Source organism: Haliaeetus albicilla, chromosome 1 (genome assembly GCF_947461875.1).
Source record: "Haliaeetus albicilla chromosome 1, bHalAlb1.1, whole genome shotgun sequence".
NCBI classification, from domain to species: domain Eukaryota; kingdom Metazoa; phylum Chordata; class Aves; order Accipitriformes; family Accipitridae; genus Haliaeetus; species Haliaeetus albicilla.
The window spans coordinates 23,051,435-23,071,886 of NC_091483.1; the positions used below are offsets into that span (position 1 = coordinate 23,051,435).

Genomic DNA, 20,452 nt, shown 5'->3' on the forward strand with positions numbered 1-20,452 from the left:
AGGTGTTCCCTAAAAGATGGAAAACAAGATTTTTACATTAAAATGCCAGGAAGAAAAATGGTGAGGGCATAAAATGCTGCTTTATTTTCATCAGATGCTAGTGCTTTTGGAAAATCGGTTGTGCTCCAGCAGTCATTACCCCCCTGTGTGCTTCTCTCGCTGTGTGCTCCAGCTTTTCTCTGAAAGGTGACTGTGCAGCAAGTCTTGCATTAGCTGTAGCTCCAACTACACCCCGCAGGCCACTGCAGTCAGCAGAGGGGACATCCTCGGGACCTAGGCTTGAATCCCTTTTTTCCTTCCTCTCTTTAATCAGCTCTGCCTTTGTTTCAGGAGTATCGACATCGGGGGCTCTGGGCCCAGGGAGCACCACCGCCAGCACCACGCCACGGGTGGCCACCAGCAGCACCAGCCGCCCCACCACCACCTCGGCCTCGGGCAGGAGGAACAGGAGCACCAGCACACCGTCGCCCATGGCTGATGTCCCAGATGAAATGACCACGCACCTCCCACCTGCCTCTTCCCAGCTGCCGCCGGCCAATGCAGAGAGCTGTGACCCCGTGGAAGCCCGTGATATTATGTGGTCTCGGACTCGGCAGGGCCAGGTGGCGAAGCAGCCATGTCCCATGGGCTCGATAGGTGAGTCGAGGGGCGGGAGGACATGGCGAGCCGTCTCCATTTGCCTATGGGACATTGTGAGTGTGCAACCAGGTTGCCCACAGACCCCTGTGGCACACGTGCTTCCATCAGCGGAGCATGCTCATGCCTTCTGTCAGGTCTGCGTTGCCTTGGTGAGGCATGGCAAGCAGCTGGCTGGGGCCAAAGTCTCAGTATGCAGAACACGTTGTGCAGGATCTTTGGCATCCCAAGCTCTGGCCAAAGGAGAGTACAAGCTAATGACCTTGTGGGGTTAAGCTTGATGTGCTATAAGAGCCTCTGCCTCCAGAAGTTATGTACGATGTGCCTGTTATCCCTGGTTTTGCCTGTATTTGTAGCCTCTGGGCTTATTGACGGATGTGTTGATGGCTGATGTTTTGCTTGTTTGCGGGGGGAGGGGGGTGCAGAAATCAACAAAACTTATATTTTGAAGCTCTGTGCTGCACTGTTTGCATTTCAAAGGCCATGGCCAGCATTTCAGTGCACAGGTATTCTCTGATTGCACTCCTGAACCAGCATGAGTGATTTTTTCAAACTGCAGCCAGCATCCAGTGTGATCAGCAGGGAAAGCAGGGGGGAAAACAAAGCCAAATATTTCAAAATTGTTTATTGCTTATTGGATTTTGCACATTTTCTTCTACTCTTCCCCCCAGTTGTTTTCTTCCAAAAGGTTGCTTTTGGAAATTTTCTGTCCAAATTGAAACACGGTCAAATGAAGAATGGGTTTTGGCATATGGTTCAGTTTGCTGTATTTTAACAAATGTAGTTTTCTAAAAGTATTAATTTTTCAAGCTAGTCTTCGTGTCCAGCCCTGAGAACCTGCTTGCCAAGAAGAAATCATAAGGTGGAGGAAATTGCCTGAAAATGAGGGCTGGAGGGATCTGGCTTGCAGAGGAGACTCTCTGTTAATTCTCTGCTCCATTGCCCTGGAGAGCCATTCACACCTGTGTTTACGAATACTGACTCTCTTGAATTTGGTGAGGTCAGACTGACAAAATACATGTTAAAGTATGAGGGGCATGGAAAGACGTCAGTGGTGAGAATAGGTAAAGAACATTTTTGCTGTCTTTCCCAGCCCCACTTGGTAAAATTAATGCAAAAAGTATCATGTGGTTCCCAGAGAGGGGAAAGGATAGTCTGAACTGAAGCTGTGAAAAGGAAAGAAAAGATAAAAAAGGAAAATGAAGGCTGGATGCAGGGAGCCCGTTTCCAAGCACAAGAGCTAAGGACTAGATGAAAATAGCTAAGGGGAAAAAAAAAAAAAAACAAAACTTGATAGGGGGATGTTGATAGGGGATGGCAATAATCCTTTCCCACCTCTAATTTCAGTGATTCATGTGACTTGTTAAAAGCTGTGGTATATTAGCAGTGGGCCTCTTCCAACTCCCTTTGAAGGCATGAGCAAACTCACTGGTTTTAATCGACGCTACCATGAGACCTAGCCTGTAATTCACTCCTCTGCTGAAAAGTTGCGCTCTTCAGGGCAGAGCACTTTATAGGATGCAAAGTCTTTAGTGTACTGGCTTTCTTGCTTTTTAAAGATCTTTAACTGCACCATTTCAGATGCATTTCTCTTTGTCTGGAAGGGCCTGAGGCACTTTGCTGTCTTTTGCAGCAGGGATCTGGGCAGCCCTTGCCAAACAAAACTTTCCTCTAAAGCACCTCTCAACCGTTGGGGGTGGACAGTAAAGCCCAGCATTACATCTCGGCCTTTGAAGCATTTAAACTTTTGTGTGTTTCCACCCAAATGTTTTAATGATGATTCAGAGCAGTAGAATCTTCCTAAAGCAGCAAGGAAGTCAAGGCACAGGGTCTGATCCCTGGGTGCCAGCAGTGGGGCAGAGCACTTGAGGTGCTGGCTCAGTGTTTGAGATGCAGCTTTGATTTCTTAGTCCCTGGCAGCTTTCCTGCCTGGCCTAAGGCAAAGCCCTCTGTCTGTAGTCTCCATTTGGTGAAATAGAGATAATATCCTTGCCCTACCTCATGGGTCATTTATGTCTTAGGGCCCCTAAGCACTAAGACGATGGGAGACGAGGACACTGAGATGACTCGGAAGTGTCCTACCAAGGTCCTGGGCACTAATAAACTCCCAGGCTTTGCATGAGGTATCTGTCATTGTGAAATGAAGCCTGTGACATGGGGTCCTGGGGGCAAAATGCAACCGGTAACAATGAACACAGCGGCTTTCCTCTTCCAGGTGTTGCAACTTTCCGGTGTCTTGCGCCAGACGGGATCTGGGAGCCCCAAGGACCTGATCTCAGCAACTGCTCTTCTCCCTGGATCAACCACATCACTCAGAAGGTAAAACCTTTCCTGTGTGTTGACCACACCAAGTCCACGCACTGACTTTCTGAGCTCCCTGGTTGTTTTCACAACAGAGAACCCAAAGTGACCAACAGTCACACATAAAGCATGAGCCATGTGTAGTATCTGGCAATTGCAAGGAGAAAGCAAGACTGTAAAAATCTGATGGAAGTTAAGACAAAGAGGGTGAGGGAAAGGCAAAGGAGAGGGACTGGAGAGTGGAATTAAACTAGACTGAATGACAGTTCTTGTTTGTGGCAAGGAAAGGTGGAAAAGGGAGGAGGAGGTGGGTGTACATATGGAAAATACCAACTTATTGCAAAAGGAAACTTTCCTTTTCACAAATCCCGAAGGATTTTCTCATGCCATGCAAGCACAGGATAAACCCTGTAGCTGAGAAATCTTTACCAAAGAAAGGCAGGCTCAATATGAAATGTTTGCGTTGTGCTTCTGACTTTCTGTTTTTAACTTCTGCCCAAATTGTAAAAGAACTGATGGAATAGAAAACAATACCACAGCAATGTGTATCTTTTGACTCTTAAGTCCCTTGATGAATGTTTTGTAGCACTTCATCATTTATCAGTGTTAAAAGTGCATTAACACGTGACAATAGAAGTTCAAGACAAGCAGAGCTTATTTGGTAGCAATATGTTGAACATTTTTGTTATTAATGCACAGTGGTGCTTTCAGCTGATTTCATTACAAACAGAGACCAGATGTGTGTTTACGCCATAGAGTCTGTGGGCTGAATCCTTATTATAGCAATTTGCAGGGTTTTATTCATTCCTTTAGCCAGAGTGAGCGAGTCCCAGCATTGCAGGCTAGCTGTGCTGCTGCACGGTTAGCAACACTGCACTCCTGGATAGCCAGTACTCGCTGGTGAATGGGATGGGGTGACCTTACAGACAACACTCTTTGGCTTTCTCCTCCCTGTCCCCCACCTTAACTGAGGCTCAACAACCTGTGAATCACTAGCACGTACACCCCTGATCATCCCTATCTCACTTCATCTGTATTTATACCCATCCCTCCCCAAAGACAAGGGAAGACATCAATTAACGTGGGGCTGCTGTGACACAGCACAGCCATAACAAAGCCTGTGGTCCTTCTGTCCCATGTGGGAGGGTGGGCAGCTCTCCTGCCATACACTCAGCTAGCTGATTAATAAAGACAGCCTTTGCTGGCATTAGCAGCTGTGCAGCTCTTGTTTTATGACCCACGTACTTATCCTGGAGGGGTTAATATTACTTACTCTAGCCATAATTCACCCAGGCAGCTGGGAGACCTCTTGCTGCTCAGTGAAGATGGCTAGACCGTTAGCCATTAGCAGAGAAATAATAGCCTGCACTGATGAAATCTCCATCAAGGTTAGGCTTATTTTATATGAAACCCCAGCTATCATTTGCGTAACAAATGAGCCACATTTAATTTGTTACGTGCTTTCAAAGCAGGCTAAAATTGAAGAGCCAGGTTTTCAGTAATGCCCAGCAGGTTACAATTGGGACCAGATTTTTTTTTTTTTTTATTGTTATTATTTTTCTGGAGGAATTTAGTTATATCCAGCTTCGGGAACCTTCCAGTAGTCGGTGGAAAGGCTAGGGGGATCTGCCAAATGACTCTGGATCTAAACTTTTGATGCCTGAGTGGGAATCCAATGGGATCTTGGGATACATGGCACAACCTCTATGGAGAGCTGCTACAAAACATTAAGACTTTCCAGGAGTGACTTCTGAGGGGAAAGCCCTGCCAGGCTTGCCTAGAGGCTTGTGTTGGAGTTTGCATTCAGTAGGATCCTTACAGCAAACACAGTTTTAAATTATTTATAAAATAACTGATAGCCACTTGGTTTCCCTGCCCAGGCAAGATGCTTGGAAATCATCACTGCACTTAGAAATGGAGACTGATTTATCCGTAAATCAAGCACTGGTTTCTCACATCCCTGCCATGGGTGGGAGACTTCCCTGCCCCAAGCTTGCAGATAGAGGAAGCAGTAAGCCAGCCATGCCATGAGGACAGGGGGTGGTTGCACCCTGCAGCTCAGCTTTCCTGTGTCCCCAGTTCTCGGGTCCTTCTTGGCCACCCATCCCACAGCATCCACAGCTGCAGCGCAGCTTACAAAATGGGTAGAAACACTTCTTTGACAGCCAGGTTTTATACCTGCTCAGCATGTCTTCGTTCCTAATCTGCTTTGTCTCCCAAAACTCCTCTCTTCTGTCACCTGCTGAGTCCAAGCTGCTCAGGAAGAAGGCTGATGGGTCCACTGGAGGGATTTCAAGCCAAGACAGAGAGGATGGTAGGGAAATTCTGTGCTTGCTTTCATCTCTGTGTAGTGAAGTAAGGATTATTACTTGCTTCTTTTTTTTCTCCTGCTGTGTTCAGACCGTACATTGGGTGTTTGCCTGCTTGCATCATGGTATTAGGTTTTACAACCCTCTGTTAGCTTCCATTAGAGTTATTGTGCTTGATGGAAGATCAGAACAAATGTCCGCTTCAGCAATTCATTGGCCTCCTGACATTTACTTTAACTTTATTGTTGGTGCCTACCATGCCCTCGTAACGTAACAGGAGAATAAACTTGCCAGTGCGATTGAATTATGCACTACTACCTGGGTTATTTCTAGAGTCAAGCAGCAAAAGGAAGCAAAAAGGTCAGCTTTGGATACATTGCATCGTCCTGATCATGAGGTCATGCATTGAGTCTCAGCCTGTTTGGTTTGCGTCTTGCTTTCATCAGTACCATCCTTGGTGCAGTGTGTGACTTGCCTTAAAATATCTTTTCCTTGCTGCAGCTTTCAGTTGTGGGTGCTTTCTGGGAGGAGCGGCACCGCTACACTCAGCTTCAAGCCTCTGAAAGAGAGGAGGCCTTTTTTGTAGCAGAATAGAAAGCGTTGTGTTGTTCATGAGTGCATGAAAAGCCTCAAACTGTAAATCTAAAGCACATGCCACCCATGTTCATATTGTCCTCTTGAACAACCTAAGTGATATAGTCACAAAAAGCAGATAAACCTTAGTATTCAAAATACTTTCATCAGGTCTTGTAGATCTGCTTGGGTATGTCTGGCAGAGGGAGTGGGTTTTTGTGGAGGACATCACCACATCGTCATGTCCAGGCCCGAGTCCTGATGACACCGAAATCCTCCATCCAGGTTGCTTTTGACAGTCTGTTTTCAAAGTTCCATCATGTACTGGATGGAGCAGGTGCTACGGTTGGCGGATTATTAAAGGGACATTAAATGCAGTGTATGTTGTTTGAATACCATAGTTTCAAAACTGCTTTTTCAGTGTTCTCCAGCTCTGCTGTACTGTATGGAGAGCAGCGATCCAACTCTCTGTTGGATAACCAGTGTTTATAACTAGTTAATTATATCCTTAGGTATCATCCGATAAAAGAAAAAAGCGAAGTTGAATGGAGTGGGTTGTTTGTCTTCCAGAAAAAAAGAGGATGGTAGATACGCTCTGACTCTTTTCTATGAGTGCACGCATGTATAATGAAACCTCTGCCAGGGAAAGAAAATGGCCATGAAGGCTTTGCAGTGTCAGAAGTTAGCTCACAGCCCCTGTTTCAGCCTTGCTATGTGACTGCTGGCAGCTGATGGTGCCCAATGAAACCTGTCATATGTTTGTCCCTCCAGAAAATAGCATCAACTACATGGCCTTTCCAGCTGACTGGTCCATCTGTATGTCACTGTTTTTAAAAATCCTGGTTCAATCTTTCATACCATCTTTTTCTTCTTTATATCAGTCAGCCTCAGGCTGCAGGAAAATATTTTTGCCTTTATGACTGCTGGTGTTTCAGCACATTCACTCCCTTCCCAGCATCTTTCTTATTTCTTCTGAATTTTCTTCCCTAAATACTTCTTTCCTGCAATTTCTCTCATTTTTATTCTACTGTCCTCTTCTGCAGTTGGTTCCCTCTGAGAAAGGTAGGGCTGAAACAGTGAGCAATGCTGCAGGAGGGTCATTGTTAGTCTTTCCAGACAAAGCTCCCTGCTTCTGTTCCTTGGCATATATGAAACAGGCAGGAATATATGCCCTCTCCAACAATGATTAATTCACGGTCCTTTCAGTCATAAGAAGACGCAAGATAGTGGTACAAACTTGGAAAATATTAGCAAGTGTTGCACAGCATGATTTGAGGTATGCCAATGCTCATTTGTAAATCTGTCCTGAATCTGGCCAATATGCTCAAATGGAAAAGGGGAGCAATTTTTTTGACAGAGCTAGAAAACCATGTTTTGTGTGTTGGCATTTTTGGCAGGAAACATTTTTTTCTCTCCTTCAAATTAGCATTCCAAGACTAGATTTAATCAATTTGTAAAATGCAAAAAAAAAAAATCACCCAAAACAACTGGAAACCCAATTTGGTTTGAACAGAATGTGTTCTTTTATCTCAGAATCCTTTTTGTTTTTTAAATTTAGTTTTTTCATAATCAAGATAGAAAATTAGAAAAAGATTAATCTCAAATCAGAGAGATGTGTTATTTTTAATTCCCTTTATTGTTCTTGAGCCTCCCTGTAGAAAGCTCAGTTACTTGCACATGTTTTCCCTACTTTTTACTTGCCTCTCAGTGACAGCCTGACCCTTGAAGAACCTCCAAGGATTGTTCCTGTGTTCCTATGTGACTATGTCAGTGTTTGGGTTAAAGAGTATTACATGTTTTGGAAGAAATACCTCATGAAGAGCTTGTCTTCCATGCAGCAGTAATGAAGAGGAAGATGTGGAGAAGTGCTTTATAGAAGGGAATTTAGTAATGCATCCTCTTGGGCAGCAGTGAGCTTTGCTGAGCATTATGTAGAATTAACCGAAAAAGGGTCAGTCCTGTTGTTATAAGAGATCAGACATATATCTTAGGCCTGGAATATTCAGCCAGCATTTGGGACTGATAACAGAAATTGGGTTTGACGGGACTGTATAGGAGACACTTCAATTTCAGTTGAAAATGCTCAAAAGAATGGGGAAATCAGCATTAACATCATACGGCCATCATTTTGGATACCCCTCACGTTATGCATACAGGCAGGATGGAAAGAGTGTCTCAGCACTGTTGTAGTGACTTGTAGCTGCATTTTCTGGGTGAAAATGAATAGGTTTGGAAATGAATGTCAGTGCTAGGAAATAGCTTCATCACCTGTCAACCAGACACGTTGTCCCAAGGGAATGTCACGTCTCTGTGTTTTCAGGAAACCTGGGTGCGTGAAATGAGTTTGGGTGAATATTCCTGTGTCCCAGGAGTTCACAGATTTTGAGCTTTAATGTGCCTTTTCTCAGGCATTTCTTCTGTTGTTGCCTATTTTGGGGTGTTTATTTGATCACACTAGAATTCTTCAGATTTGCAGTTTTTAGGATCAGTCCAACATAAAATGAAAAGGGTTTATTAGTGACCAGCCCACACCACTTTTGCAGACAGGTGGGGACAACGGCAGCCCACCATTGAATGCAACAAGAGGCTTATTACAGGGAAAGAAAACTCTTGGGTTTGCCTTTGTAGCAGCTGAGCAATTTGCTCTGAGTATGCCAGTTTGCATAGGTATGTGGTCCAAGAGAAAATGTACGCATCAAATATTGGGTAGCAGGTTTTTTTTTCTAATGTATCTGTAAAAAACTTGCATTCCTGCAGTTTTCTGCAAGGCTTACAGAAACGCCATGTGTTGTGATACATGCTAAGCTCCAGCAATGAACTGCAGGGAAATGTTGAAATTGATTTCTTTATGTAAAGGGATTTGATGCAGTCATTCTTTTAAAGATTTGGGTGCCAACAGAAGAGGTCAAAATTCAGTCTCTATGCTGATGCGTGGCTTTCTTCAGCTGCTTAGGAGAGCAGGCAGCTGTAAGAATAGGATCTGGTTTCTATGGCATCAGCCTTGTGTGTAACAAGGAAGAAATAATTCAGTTTTTGAATATATGTTACCATTGCTCTAATGGGAAGAACAACACATTATCTCCTTTATTTATCTTATCTATATCATCATATGCTTTAATTCTCTGAAGATGAGCATATGAACATCTTCAGTTAGATTTCATTAAATCAGATGGGCTGTTGCTGTCAAATTGATGGAAGTAAGTTATTCATTTATAACTCAGCTAATTGATTTACAGAGAGGTAGAAGCTCAGCCTGCAATCTTTGCCTAGAATCTTGCTTGTATAATAAGCACCAGAAAATGAGGGAACAAGAGAAATATCTGATTTCTAACTGTTGGAAGATAAGACAATTGGAAATTTCATATGAAGAACCCAGAAGAGTTGGTCATTGAGCCAGACAGAGAAGTGGGAGCTTCATTTAAATGTCATCCTGTCTAATTTCTCCCAGTCCCTGGCATATTCCCCATAGATATGCATTCTGAATGAGCGTTGTACGTAACAAAAAAAAGACCAGCCACCTGCAATACTATTTTCATAGTGGACTGCTCATAGAAAAGAGATGGGACCAGCTGCCCTGTCCCCAGGGCATAGAAGAGGAAAGGGGCACCAGATAGGGAGAGCAAAACACAGCAAGAAAGCGGGAAAAGCCACAGGGGGAAGAGAGAGTTTCCCAAATTTTGTGAATTTTGCTGCAGGTGATCCATGAGTTTTGTGACTCAACTAGACAATAAAGGTCTTTTAATAGAAGATTCAGCCAAACAGCCTACTTGGTTTTCCCTTCCAGTGGGCCTCTGCTTGAAGCCTTAAGCCTTTTGCTCCTGAATTAGTATGATTTTATGTGCTGAGAATGACTAGCCTCATTACCGATGTAGTGGCTAGTGTGGTAAGGAGCATGTCTCCTGCATGCAAATGCCGAGTGGTAAATTAGCACCTGATTATTAAATCCACATGAAGGGAATTGTGAACTTTTTTCCTTTGTTGATCTGGGTTATGTGATCTATTTTTGTTCCTTTTACAAGGAACTTTTTTGCTCAGGACTTGCAACAGAAATAATCTCTTCACTATCAAATAGTCTTCTGGAATCAGAAACTGCTCTTTCTTGACAGGAGAGACTATTTACATGGTTTGTTTTTTTTCAAGTGGCATTGATAATGCAATGGGACAAGCTAACTGAAGCCCTCCCTAGCATGGGCATCCGGTGGAAAGCAATGCCATCTTTGGTTGCATCTGCTGCAGTGCAAAGAAGCAGCTGCCCCTCAATTCCAGCAGTGCCCTGTGAGAAGATCAGAAGTTGTGTTGAAGCCAGCATGGTGACCACAGCTGGAAAAACCACTTGCATTTAAACCACACTCAAACACTGTACATTATCAAACCATGAAGACCCTTGCTGTAGTTTCCTTCTTGGGAACTTCTTCTCTTCCTCTCTTCTTTTCTTCTCCTCTTGTCTTCTTCTTCTTGTGGGGTGTTGACTCACTTAACAGTGTGGGGCTGGAAGGGACTGGAGTAACATCATACTAACGGCCAGGGACAACCTTTTCCTCTGCTTTCTTCATTGCAGATGAAGTCAGGGGAGATGGCTGCCAACATTGCCCGGGAGCTTGCGGAGCACACAAAAAACCACTTGTACGCTGGTGACATCGCGTACTCTGTGTCCGCCATGGTCCAGCTGGTGAACTTGCTTGATGTGCAGCTCCGAAACCTGACTCCGGGTGGGAAGGACAGTGCTGCACGCAGCTTAAATAAGGTAAAAACAAAGGGGCTTGGGAAGGGACAGAAGGCTGAAGGAGGGTTTGGCTCTCCCTGCAGAGCTATTATAAATGTCTTTCTGAACAACTGCCATTTTAGGGCAGTGATTCTTTCATAGTAGACAAGAGTGCCTGGCAGTTTTTCGTTTACAGTGTATTTTATTCTGCTGAGAAACGAAACAGTTGTAAATGCCAAGTGTACTATTGGTGCTGGGAAATGTATACCCTTAGATGTGCAGATATATGAACTCCAGGTACTGCATTGTGGTCTCAGCTCTCATAGCTCAGTATGAGAATAACTCAAATGATGCCACGGCAATTATTTTAGACTTGTGCCAGTGTGAATGAGACCAGAATTTTGTCCAGTATTTCCAGTGCTGAATCTGTCTGTGAAATGCCATGTAATATGATCCAGAAAATCTGGATATTTAAAGCCCCAAGAGACAGAGAGAGTCTGGCTTTTTTTTTTTTTCATCTTGTAACATTACAAGATGCTGATATGGAGGTCAAATGAACACTTTTTTGCATGAATATAAACAAATAAAAGCAGACAGAAACATTTATTTACACTGGAGATACATTTACCAAAGGCACATAAGATACCATCATATTTATACTTAATGTCTTCAGGATGGTTTAGTATTAGAGGGCCTTTTTAGTGATGACCCATGACTTAGCCCAGAAGCACCTTACTGCATGATGACAGTGTGGTTTCTGTGCCCGCTGTTTGAGAAGAATTATTAGTCCTTTTGTCATTTCCAGAATTAAGTGGAATTGCTACATACTAAAGGTGCTAGAAGTTGCCAGTTGTGGGAGGAAATACAGGCTGTGAAGTCTGTAAGAATACATTTAAAGTTGAGGGTTGCCTTGGTCCAAGGCCCTCTTCATCACTGAATCTCATGTAAACCGGTGGGATAGGACCTATACAGGATTCAGATGGTGAATTGTGCGGGCCTGGTCGTCAGAACAAAGAGCAGCTGAACCCTGTGTCTATGAGCACGTGGTTATATTGGCCACCCAGTTAAAATAAGACACAGAATTTTGTTCTCCACTGTGTAGCTGGCTCTGACAGCCCTGGCATCCATGTAAGTGACAACAGAACTTGGTCCTAAGGTTGTACAGGGAATAAATGATCCCAGCTGAGCCTGAAATTTCTTGTGTGTCTTCTGAAGAGAAATAGTTTTCAGAGAAGTAACACTCTCTTTTTTCTTGTAAGATATTATTGTAGACTTACGCTGTTTTAAATGCAAAGGGCTTCTGGATTGTTTAGGAGTACAGCCGCATGGGAACTGAAGTCCTGCATCTCATGTGCTTTGCATGTGCTGTGAATTGGGTTATCCTGATGCTTTTAATTAGTACTGCTTCCAGCTGTTTTATAACAATGTAGGTAATAATTGTATTAACTGTTACATCAGCATAACATTATTTGTTATAATCATACCATGGTTCTTTGTTTGAAATGATGGTGACGTCTGACAATATCAGGTAAAACCAGCAATTAATGTCACCTACTAACAGGTTTCATGGTGTAGTCTGCTTGCTCTTCAGAATATGCCCTAGCCACCCCAACATTTTCTCACTTCAGCTTTGCAAGCACATATTTTTCATCTTTTTATATCCCACCTTCCAATATTTGTTTCGTTACATGAAACAGGGTTGTATCATGGGTGCAGGTGTGAGTGACCAAGAAGAGAGGAAGACTGGGCAAGGCAGAGCTCCTCGGCTCGGCTGTTGCTTCTGGGGTCCCCCTTGCAGGTTTCCCCCCCTGCCATCAGCTTTGCACAAGCAGCTCATACAAATCAATTGCACCTCGCATTAAAATTCTGGACCGCGTGGAGTCCTGCAAAACAGCGATGCGAGTCAGTGATCCAAATGACAGGCTCGGTAATTTACTTGCTCTCATTCCCCACTTAATTCTTTAGAAGAGCAACTGCTCTGTGTTCATTTAAGAATGCATGAATTCAACTTGGAAGTAGTATTGGGCAAACAAAAAGCAGCAGAGTTACTGCTCCATTTTCCCCTTCACTGATCAAGAGTATTGCAGGAAAAAAAAGGAAAAAAGTCATTTGCAAAGAGTTTTGTTTAGTGCTGTTTAGTCAGAAAGAAGAAATAAAGTAAGCACTAGCCATTAAATATTCTTTTAATCATTAAAGGAAATGTGCTGGGGATCTGAAAGTAATCACCTGTGCTGTTTTGTACTGGTCGTTTTTTACAAGCTGATGTACAATGAATTGAAATAAACTGGCATAATCAGAATTTTTAAAAGCCATCATCTTTCAGGAGCCACTTTCCTGTCACTAAAAGCTTTATGCTTTCCACTGGATCAGGCTTAATTAAGGTAATAATTGTTCTATTGCAGACTGGTAAGACCCCTGAGTGGATAGCTCTGTAATTTTCAGCAGGGCTTTCTTTGATCTCCATTTGTTTCTGTAAAGTCTTCGTACTGGCCAAGTTTACCCAGAGGAAGATTTCTACTGTTACAAATTGATGAATTAGAAATTGAAATTAGGAGTTGCGTGATACCTGGGTGTATTTTCTTTATTTCAGAGCCTCAAAACTCCTGGGGACAAATTTGGCTCTCAGCTGTACTAATGGGATTGCACTGCTGTGAGTTGAGAGCACAAGTTACCCCGAATCTCTATTGATGTGTAATTTCGAACCTAGGCACATCAGCAAAAACAAACCCAGCCAAGCCAATGGCTCTGAGCAGCCTGATTTTGCGAGGTTTATTTGCACCAATGCAGAGCTCACTAATTCTAGCTCACTGTGGCAGGCTGCCTGCAAAGTCCAAGGGAGGTAAATAAGTGCCAGTTTGCATTTCGTGACACACTGAAGTGAAGTTATCAGGCATGCATATCAAAGTACAGTCCTAAATGTGGCTCCTGTGGAAAAGGTGGGATTCTTTGTGGAAAAGCTATTCAGCATATAAAGCATTTAGGCCCAGGAATTACAAAGGAAAGCACAACTCCATATGAAAGGACTGGAAAATGCATTCTTGGAGAAGCAGTTTAATCCAAAGGGGAGGGAATGGCCTCAACTGGAAATACGACATCGGATTCCTGTTTCATGCTTACATCCTTTTCTGTGGCCCTTTATGCTATCAAGAGCCCTGGGCAATGCTCTCTCCTTCAGTGCAATGTGTTATCACATTTGACATGTGCCTGAGCTGGCCTAAAGCAGTGGACCTGAGCCAGAGACCTGAGCAGGTGTATCAGGATGGGTCCATACAGGTCCATCCTGTATCAGGATACAGTCCTGCATACATCTTGCTCCCTGGACTTGGTCCTGCTCATCCAAAGCTTGGTTATACCTCACTGTGCCGTCAGTGCTGTCTGACTGCAGAGCCCATGCTCCTTTTATGTAAATAGCCATCAGCCCCATCCTTTCCAGCCTTGTTTGACATGGAAGTATCTTGTGTGATCTCCAAGTTGTAAGGAAAACATCATCTCTTGAGCATTTCTACTTGACTTCAGTATCTTCTACCATCTAACAGCTGCTCTTGCAAAGTTGCCGGTCTGTGCTTTACTTCACTGAAAAAGGACTAACCTGTATTTCTGGAGCCAGTCCTTCAGCCTTCCACTGCTGCCTAACTCACATGCTTCCTTTGGTTTGATTGGTTTTCAGGAGCTGTTTAAGAGAGAAATGAGGGTTTTTTCATAGGCATTTTCTTCAATTTTTTTTCCCCTTGTTCTGTCACTAACTTGTTTTTTCTATTCCGTCTTTAATCTGCTGTCTTTATGGACTCAGCTTCAGAAAAGGGAGCGCTCTTGCAGGGCCTATGTCCAGGTATTTCTTGTGTTTTTAATACACGTGTCCAGTTGTTTGACTGAATGACTGTGAAGTGGGTCTTGTCTCTGTGAATAATCTGATTATTACCATCTTTGTGGCAGCAAGTTCTAAGGTTAAGGTTACAGGATAATAATTTCATTCTTCATCCCCCCCCCCCCCCCCCCCCAGCCTAGTTGCTCTCAGACAACAAAAATTTGGGGCAAAATCTCTGAACCAGAAAGTGGGAAAAAACGCAGAAGGAATCTGACAAGACTCATTCAGCCATTGGAATAAGCAGGACAGTATGGATGCATGCAAGCGAAGAATGCAAAACTCCTGCTCACGGAGGTGTCTCCAGACCAGCTGGGTTTCGCTTACGGCATGTCACTCATATAATTGCTGCCTGCATTTCCTTAGTTTTCTTTCTTCCCCTCTTACACTTGCAAATTTAGAAACAATTCGAAATGGCAACACTCAGCATGAGGGAGGAGGTAGGATCATAATGAAATGCAGAGTGTCCTCGCAGAGGCATGTAGGAAGGAGGAGAGTGCTGCAAACTAAATATAGTATTAGGAACATAACGTCCCATAAAGTTCACCCAGCTGTGGCCTGACTTTTCTAGGCTTACATTGTGTTTTATCTGAACAAAGTTAAGCCCCGTTGTTTTAGAAAGACCTGCTTGTAGGCTTATCAAGAGTGGGGCCTCAGGTTGTGTTATTTATCCTGTCACCTTGCCCTATAGCATTTGCTCCAGTGACTTTTATATAAACCTGTTTGTATACTGTGGGTAAGTTAATGCTGCTTTAAGAAATGTGAACAGTTTACCTTCTAATTTCTGTCTTGTTCTTATGAACATTTATGTTGTACTTATGGGTGGTTGATCATTATTTATATGTGTATCTATAACGTGCAGAGATGTAAAAATGAACCCCATGTTTCCGGAGGGGGCTGTCTATACCTGAATTTTCCTGCAAAATTCAACTTCCTACAGTTGGTATTGACTTTATTTTGTGAGCACATATTTCATTTAGTGTGTGGGATTAGATGGCTGAGATTTCTAGGACGTTAAAATAAAACAGTACCCCTCTGTGCTGGTAGGTTGTCTGTCTTCCCTTTGGATATGGCCATGAAAGTCACCTTTTCCCTTCCATATACATTAATGGATAAAGATGAGTTACAGAGTTACACAACCCTTGTCTGGAGTGACTTCTTCTAAGTTCCCAGAGAAAGTAACTAGCATTTGAAGGAAAGTTTACAGTGCAACACTCACTCCCAAGGTGCTGTCTTGTCTACTGGTACCACTGGAAACATGATGGGACTGGTTTGACCATGGACCACACAATCCTGTTGGGGACCTTGGGTGCTACCTGACCCATAGTTGTCCTTTCCACTAGTTGCATGGGCATACTATACAGAGTTGATGTATGCTCCTGGTCTTTTTGTCCTCTTTCAATCAGTAGTGAATAGTGAGTTTAATATACTCTGCAGAAAGCTTGGCATTGATAGAATAAAGCCTGAATATTCTGCACAAACTTCAGCTTACCATTAATTTCAAGGACTTCTTCCCTTTCACTTGGAAAGGCTCCTTCTGTGTTAAAACATTAATCATGTGCCTACCTCTTTAGTAGACAAAAACTGATGAAAGCTTATTGCCTGAGCTGTTTAGTATAAATATGGACAAAGCTGGTAAATATATTGAAGAGGACAGTCCTGTAATGGAGGGCTTGAAGAATGAATTAGGTGACCTAATTGAACCTTTCCAGCTCTGCTTTGTATTATATGGAAGTAAAGTAATGTATCTGGACATATTTTCATACAGTATGTTTCCATTTGGAAAATCATGTAGCTGAAGTCATAAAAAAATCTTGTGAGGGAGAGTTTGTCTATAATAGCAATTAAATGTGACTGCAAATATTCCTGTTACAGGCCACTTATCCTTTAGCAAGCAGTGAAGTGTCTGGGTTGGCTAAGGCAATTTAGCAGAGATTTTTCAACAAATCTTAAAAGCTGAAATCCTGGACTTTGTGAAGTCAATGGGAGATGGGAAGTCACTGGGAAATATGCCACTGATGGCAGAGAAATAGAGTTTTCAACCTTGCTGACATGATCTCCTTGTGCTGATCCCATTATTGTGAAAGGCATCCATGGCTGAATTCGGCTCACAGGGCTGGAAGTGTACCTTCAGTCCTGTGCTCCCTAGTCAAGGGAAAGTGTGGTACAAAGTTTATGTGAGAGTCCAGCAATTGTAAGTATCAAAAGTGCAATTGAGAAAAGGTGGATTTTGGGGAGGAGGAGGGTGACTTGAGAAGATAATAATTGCTAAAATCAGTCTTACTGTTTTCTTTGGGCTGACAAATTTAAGTAGTCATGACAGAGTCCCTGTAGCGATTGGGGTGTAACATCCTCTTGAGCCCCAAATAAATGAATATAAATAAATAGGTAAAATGAGACTGGGAATGCTGTACCAGATTATCATCTCATCTCTCTGGGTAACTTTGTAATTAAAACAAATATTGATTTAATTTGTGCAGTGTCACAATATTTGTTGAGTTAAAAGCTCCAAGATTTTATTTACTGGAGATAGAAGTTACAAATACTTCTCCTTTAGTTGCAAGTGTGGTAAATGATCTTTCTTGTCTCAAAAACCCAACAAGAACCAACCCAACAGGTGCTGTGATAAATACATATTAATATAATGACCGGACAATTGCTGGGAGATTTTTCAGTCACGGTGATATTTAAGAAACTGCCGCATTGGCTTTAGTTCGTGATAATACTAAGAATCATCTTCTGTTAAGCTGACCAAGGTGGATATTCAGGATGGACAGAGTGAGTGGCATCGGAAAGGTGCTCCTTTCCAAGGCTAAGGAGAGCTTGGACCCGATGCATGGCTTTTTTGAGAGCAGAGATCTACATCTCTTATGCCCATCTTTCTGCAGCGCACTGTTCTCGCACTCTATTTTAGGAAAGGGATGGAAAAGTCATCGTGTGGGAGAATGAGTCACAATGGGTGATGCATTTGATTAGCATAGCTTCGTTTGGTGACTGGTGTGTGATGTAAGCCAGTATGAATTTTCTGTAATTTTTTCAGAATTGGTATTTGTTCATTTTCCAAAGGCGTTTCTCCTTAAACTAGAGTTGTAGAAAACATGAAACGTTTGTCTTTTGGGGGCTGTGAAACAGGGTTTGGTGTCACAGATTTCTTCCATGCCCTTCAGCAAGTCGCATGTGCTTACTGTTTCTTAGCTCCCCAACTTAAAATGCCATGGGTACAATTCTCCTGGCCTCTGGGAATGGAGGTAGGGTAGTAAAGAAAAAAAAAGGCTAAGTACTCAGATACTGCAATAAGTGAGGCCATATTAACATGGAAAACTTAAACATGGGGAAAAAAATTAGAGAATTCTGCTGTAAGATTTAGTAGCTGGAAACACAAGCTTTAATAAAGGTTCATGCCATGTCCAGACGTGTAGAGTCTTTTTATCACATACGTGAACCTGATTGCAGAATCTGAGCTCAACTCCTTGCTTCACTTGAATTTGTGGGCTGGAGTTCTGGGGCATCATGAGGCCAATGACTTTCCCTGTGGTGCCAGCCAGTGGCCTCTTCCCATGTGAAATTGCATGCTGCATTTGGGATGCAGATCTTGGAAGACAAAAACTTCACAGGGTTCCCATTCTTTTTTTTTATTTTTTAAAGCCAGTTTCGATGGCTTCAAAGCTGGAGGCTGGTCAATACAATAGACAGCCTGGGTGGCAGCTTTGTGGGAAGGGTGGAAGGAGGCAGCAGAGCATTTCTTTTGCAGCATTTTCCTGGTCTAATGGTGTTTGCTGCTCTGGTCCCTGCCATCCTCCAGGCTGTCTAGCAAATCATCTTGCCCTGTTTTGTAATTCTGGGCTTGTCTGTACAGCAAATGGTGAAAGTTATAGAGGTGCCACCCATTCCGTGAAGATCGCAAGAGCTTCTGGATGCAGGTGTCATTGGAGCCACGGAAGAAGCCGGTGCTGAGCTGCTGGCAGGTTGCGGGTAGCAGACAGTGGTGGGTGGTTGCAGTCAGAGTTGTCCTTCTGGTTCTCCTGGAAGTTTTCTGAACACTTCACACTTGTAACATGGGCTGTTTGAATTGCTGTACTAAGCAAAAAACTGAAAGGCATTAAGTTTAGAGCTGAGTAGAAGATACTTTTTTTTCTTTGCTAACCTAGTAGCTCTCAGCAGATAGAAGGTGCATCTGGGACTTAGCCAGTACTACTTAAAGTGGATTAATTTGGTTTGTCCCACTTCTCTCTTGCTTGCATGGCTGGTCCCAACTTCCGTGAAGACTAAACGAAAGAAACTTGTAGCTCTGAGAGGGAGCATAAATTGAATTATGCTGCGTTTACTTGTGTTCTTGTTGTGCCTGTGACAAGAAAGACTCTAACCTCCATTTATATAGAAAGGGGCAAATTAATGAGGTTTTTCAAGTTCCTTGTTTGGTCACTTAATTGGCTGTATGACAAAGAGCTCTGCAGTGCGTGTCAAACAACTTTCAGAGTCCTCTAATGATTTGTGCATTGCTCGACTCCTGATGCTATTCTGCGCGGCCTGTCAGGCGAGGTATCGTTGTTAAAGTGGCTGGAATAAATTGGCTAGCAGTGTGCATACAATGTCGTATATTAACTATAGCTACAGGGAGTACTTTTAGCAGCTTTTTCAAGAGATCGAGATGTTTGCCCGTCAGCATCAAAGTCCCCCAAACTTTCATTTAGTATAATTAAAAGGACATCTGAAAGAAGTGTGACTCACAGCAGGGTTCTGCAGTTTGGTAGCCCTTTGTTAAAACTCTGTGAACTTAATATACTTCACAGCTTGAGAAACCTGCACTTGATTTGTGTCAGCAAGAGCGAAACTAGAAATCCCCACCCTGCATGTCCCTGCCATGGTGAGCCTGTTGTTAGGGGAGAGGAGGATCAAAGCAGCAGCCCTGGGTTTGTCACTGGACTCTGAAATTCTTCGCATAAATATTAAAAAGGAAGGTGACTGCTTATTCCTCTAGCTACAACTGAGCTACACCTATGGTTCTGTGCCCACATGTAACATAGCAAAACTGAGAAAAAAATCTAGCATTTTCTGGGTTGCTATATGCTTACTCTTTGCTTTAGGCTGAGTCAGTCCTGGAATCTAGTGGCACTGCTAAAGAGTCTCAGTATAAATTGCCGTAGAGGTCAGTGGGAAATGTCCCTTTGAATTGGACCGTTGGAGAAAAGGATGAGTCTCGTGGAGTCCCTACGAGTTCCCTTGAAGGCTATGGATATTCTGTCAAAGAGGCATTTCTTGTTTGCAAGCCATTTTCCTGTCTTGCTACAGCTTTGCTCAGTTCCCCAGTGTAATTACTCCAGTGGTTGCTTGTATAGTCTCAAATCCCGAACAGTAAGGCAGCAAATACAGATGATTCATAAATGCAGTTCTCAGCTTATTCTGCAGGGAAGATCTCATTAGATGAAATAGATCATGTGTTATTTCCTTCTTCCCAATCAATTCCTTTTATTTCAGTCCTACAGATGCCTTCTGACCTTAAAATATTCTTCCTCATATACGAAGCAAACCAAAACCATAACCTGTAATTTGTAACCTTGTTCTGTTTCTCACATCTCCTGGTTTTTTTGTGTGCTTCCATTAGGACATTATTGGTAGTTCAAGGCCAAGATTGCAAACCTTGCATGCCTAGTGCAAGACCATTAATTCCATAGTTAAGCATTTTGTAGATGGCCTAATTTTAATAAAGGTCAGTGCCTTTCTTGTCACTACAGTGAGTTCTCAGCGCTGCTGAAATTCAGGCCATTTCTGAGTCAGTACAGTTCCTGTAGCCACAGCATAAGCAGTTGCTGTAGAGTTGAAGAGAGAAGGTTGCATGCTCTTTCTTGAGAGCCTTTGCTCTCAATCTGTAGACCAATTTTAGAAATTCCTCTGCAGGGTCTGGGGAAGATCTCTTGCCTTTACCATAAGTAGTAGATTTTGGCTCCGTTCACCAAAATTGATACCATCAGTTGCCAATCACCGTTCTGGTACTAGATGTAGGCTAGTGCTTCTGGCTTAGTTTTGAAGGCAGAAGTGGAGATTAGCAGTAGATATTCTAATGATTTATTT

At 43.0% G+C, this 20,452-nt stretch overlaps 1 protein-coding gene across 17 annotated transcripts in view; it reads left to right on the forward strand.

Moving 5' to 3' along the window:
• ADGRL3 (adhesion G protein-coupled receptor L3) overlaps positions 1-20,452 on the forward strand; it is a 523,370-nt gene that overhangs the window by 414,982 nt on the left and 87,936 nt on the right. For 15 of the 17 annotated variants that reach the window (XM_069782013.1, XM_069781919.1, XM_069782024.1 and 12 more), the window contains 4 exons: positions 331-636; positions 2,852-2,955; positions 10,378-10,563; positions 14,312-14,350. In XM_069782013.1, the coding sequence (XP_069638114.1) occupies positions 331-636; positions 2,852-2,955; positions 10,378-10,563; positions 14,312-14,350 (635 nt within the window). The remainder of the gene's footprint in view (positions 1-330; positions 637-2,851; positions 2,956-10,377; positions 10,564-14,311; positions 14,351-20,452) is intronic. The other 2 variants (XM_069781941.1, XM_069782003.1) reach the window with 1 other exon arrangement.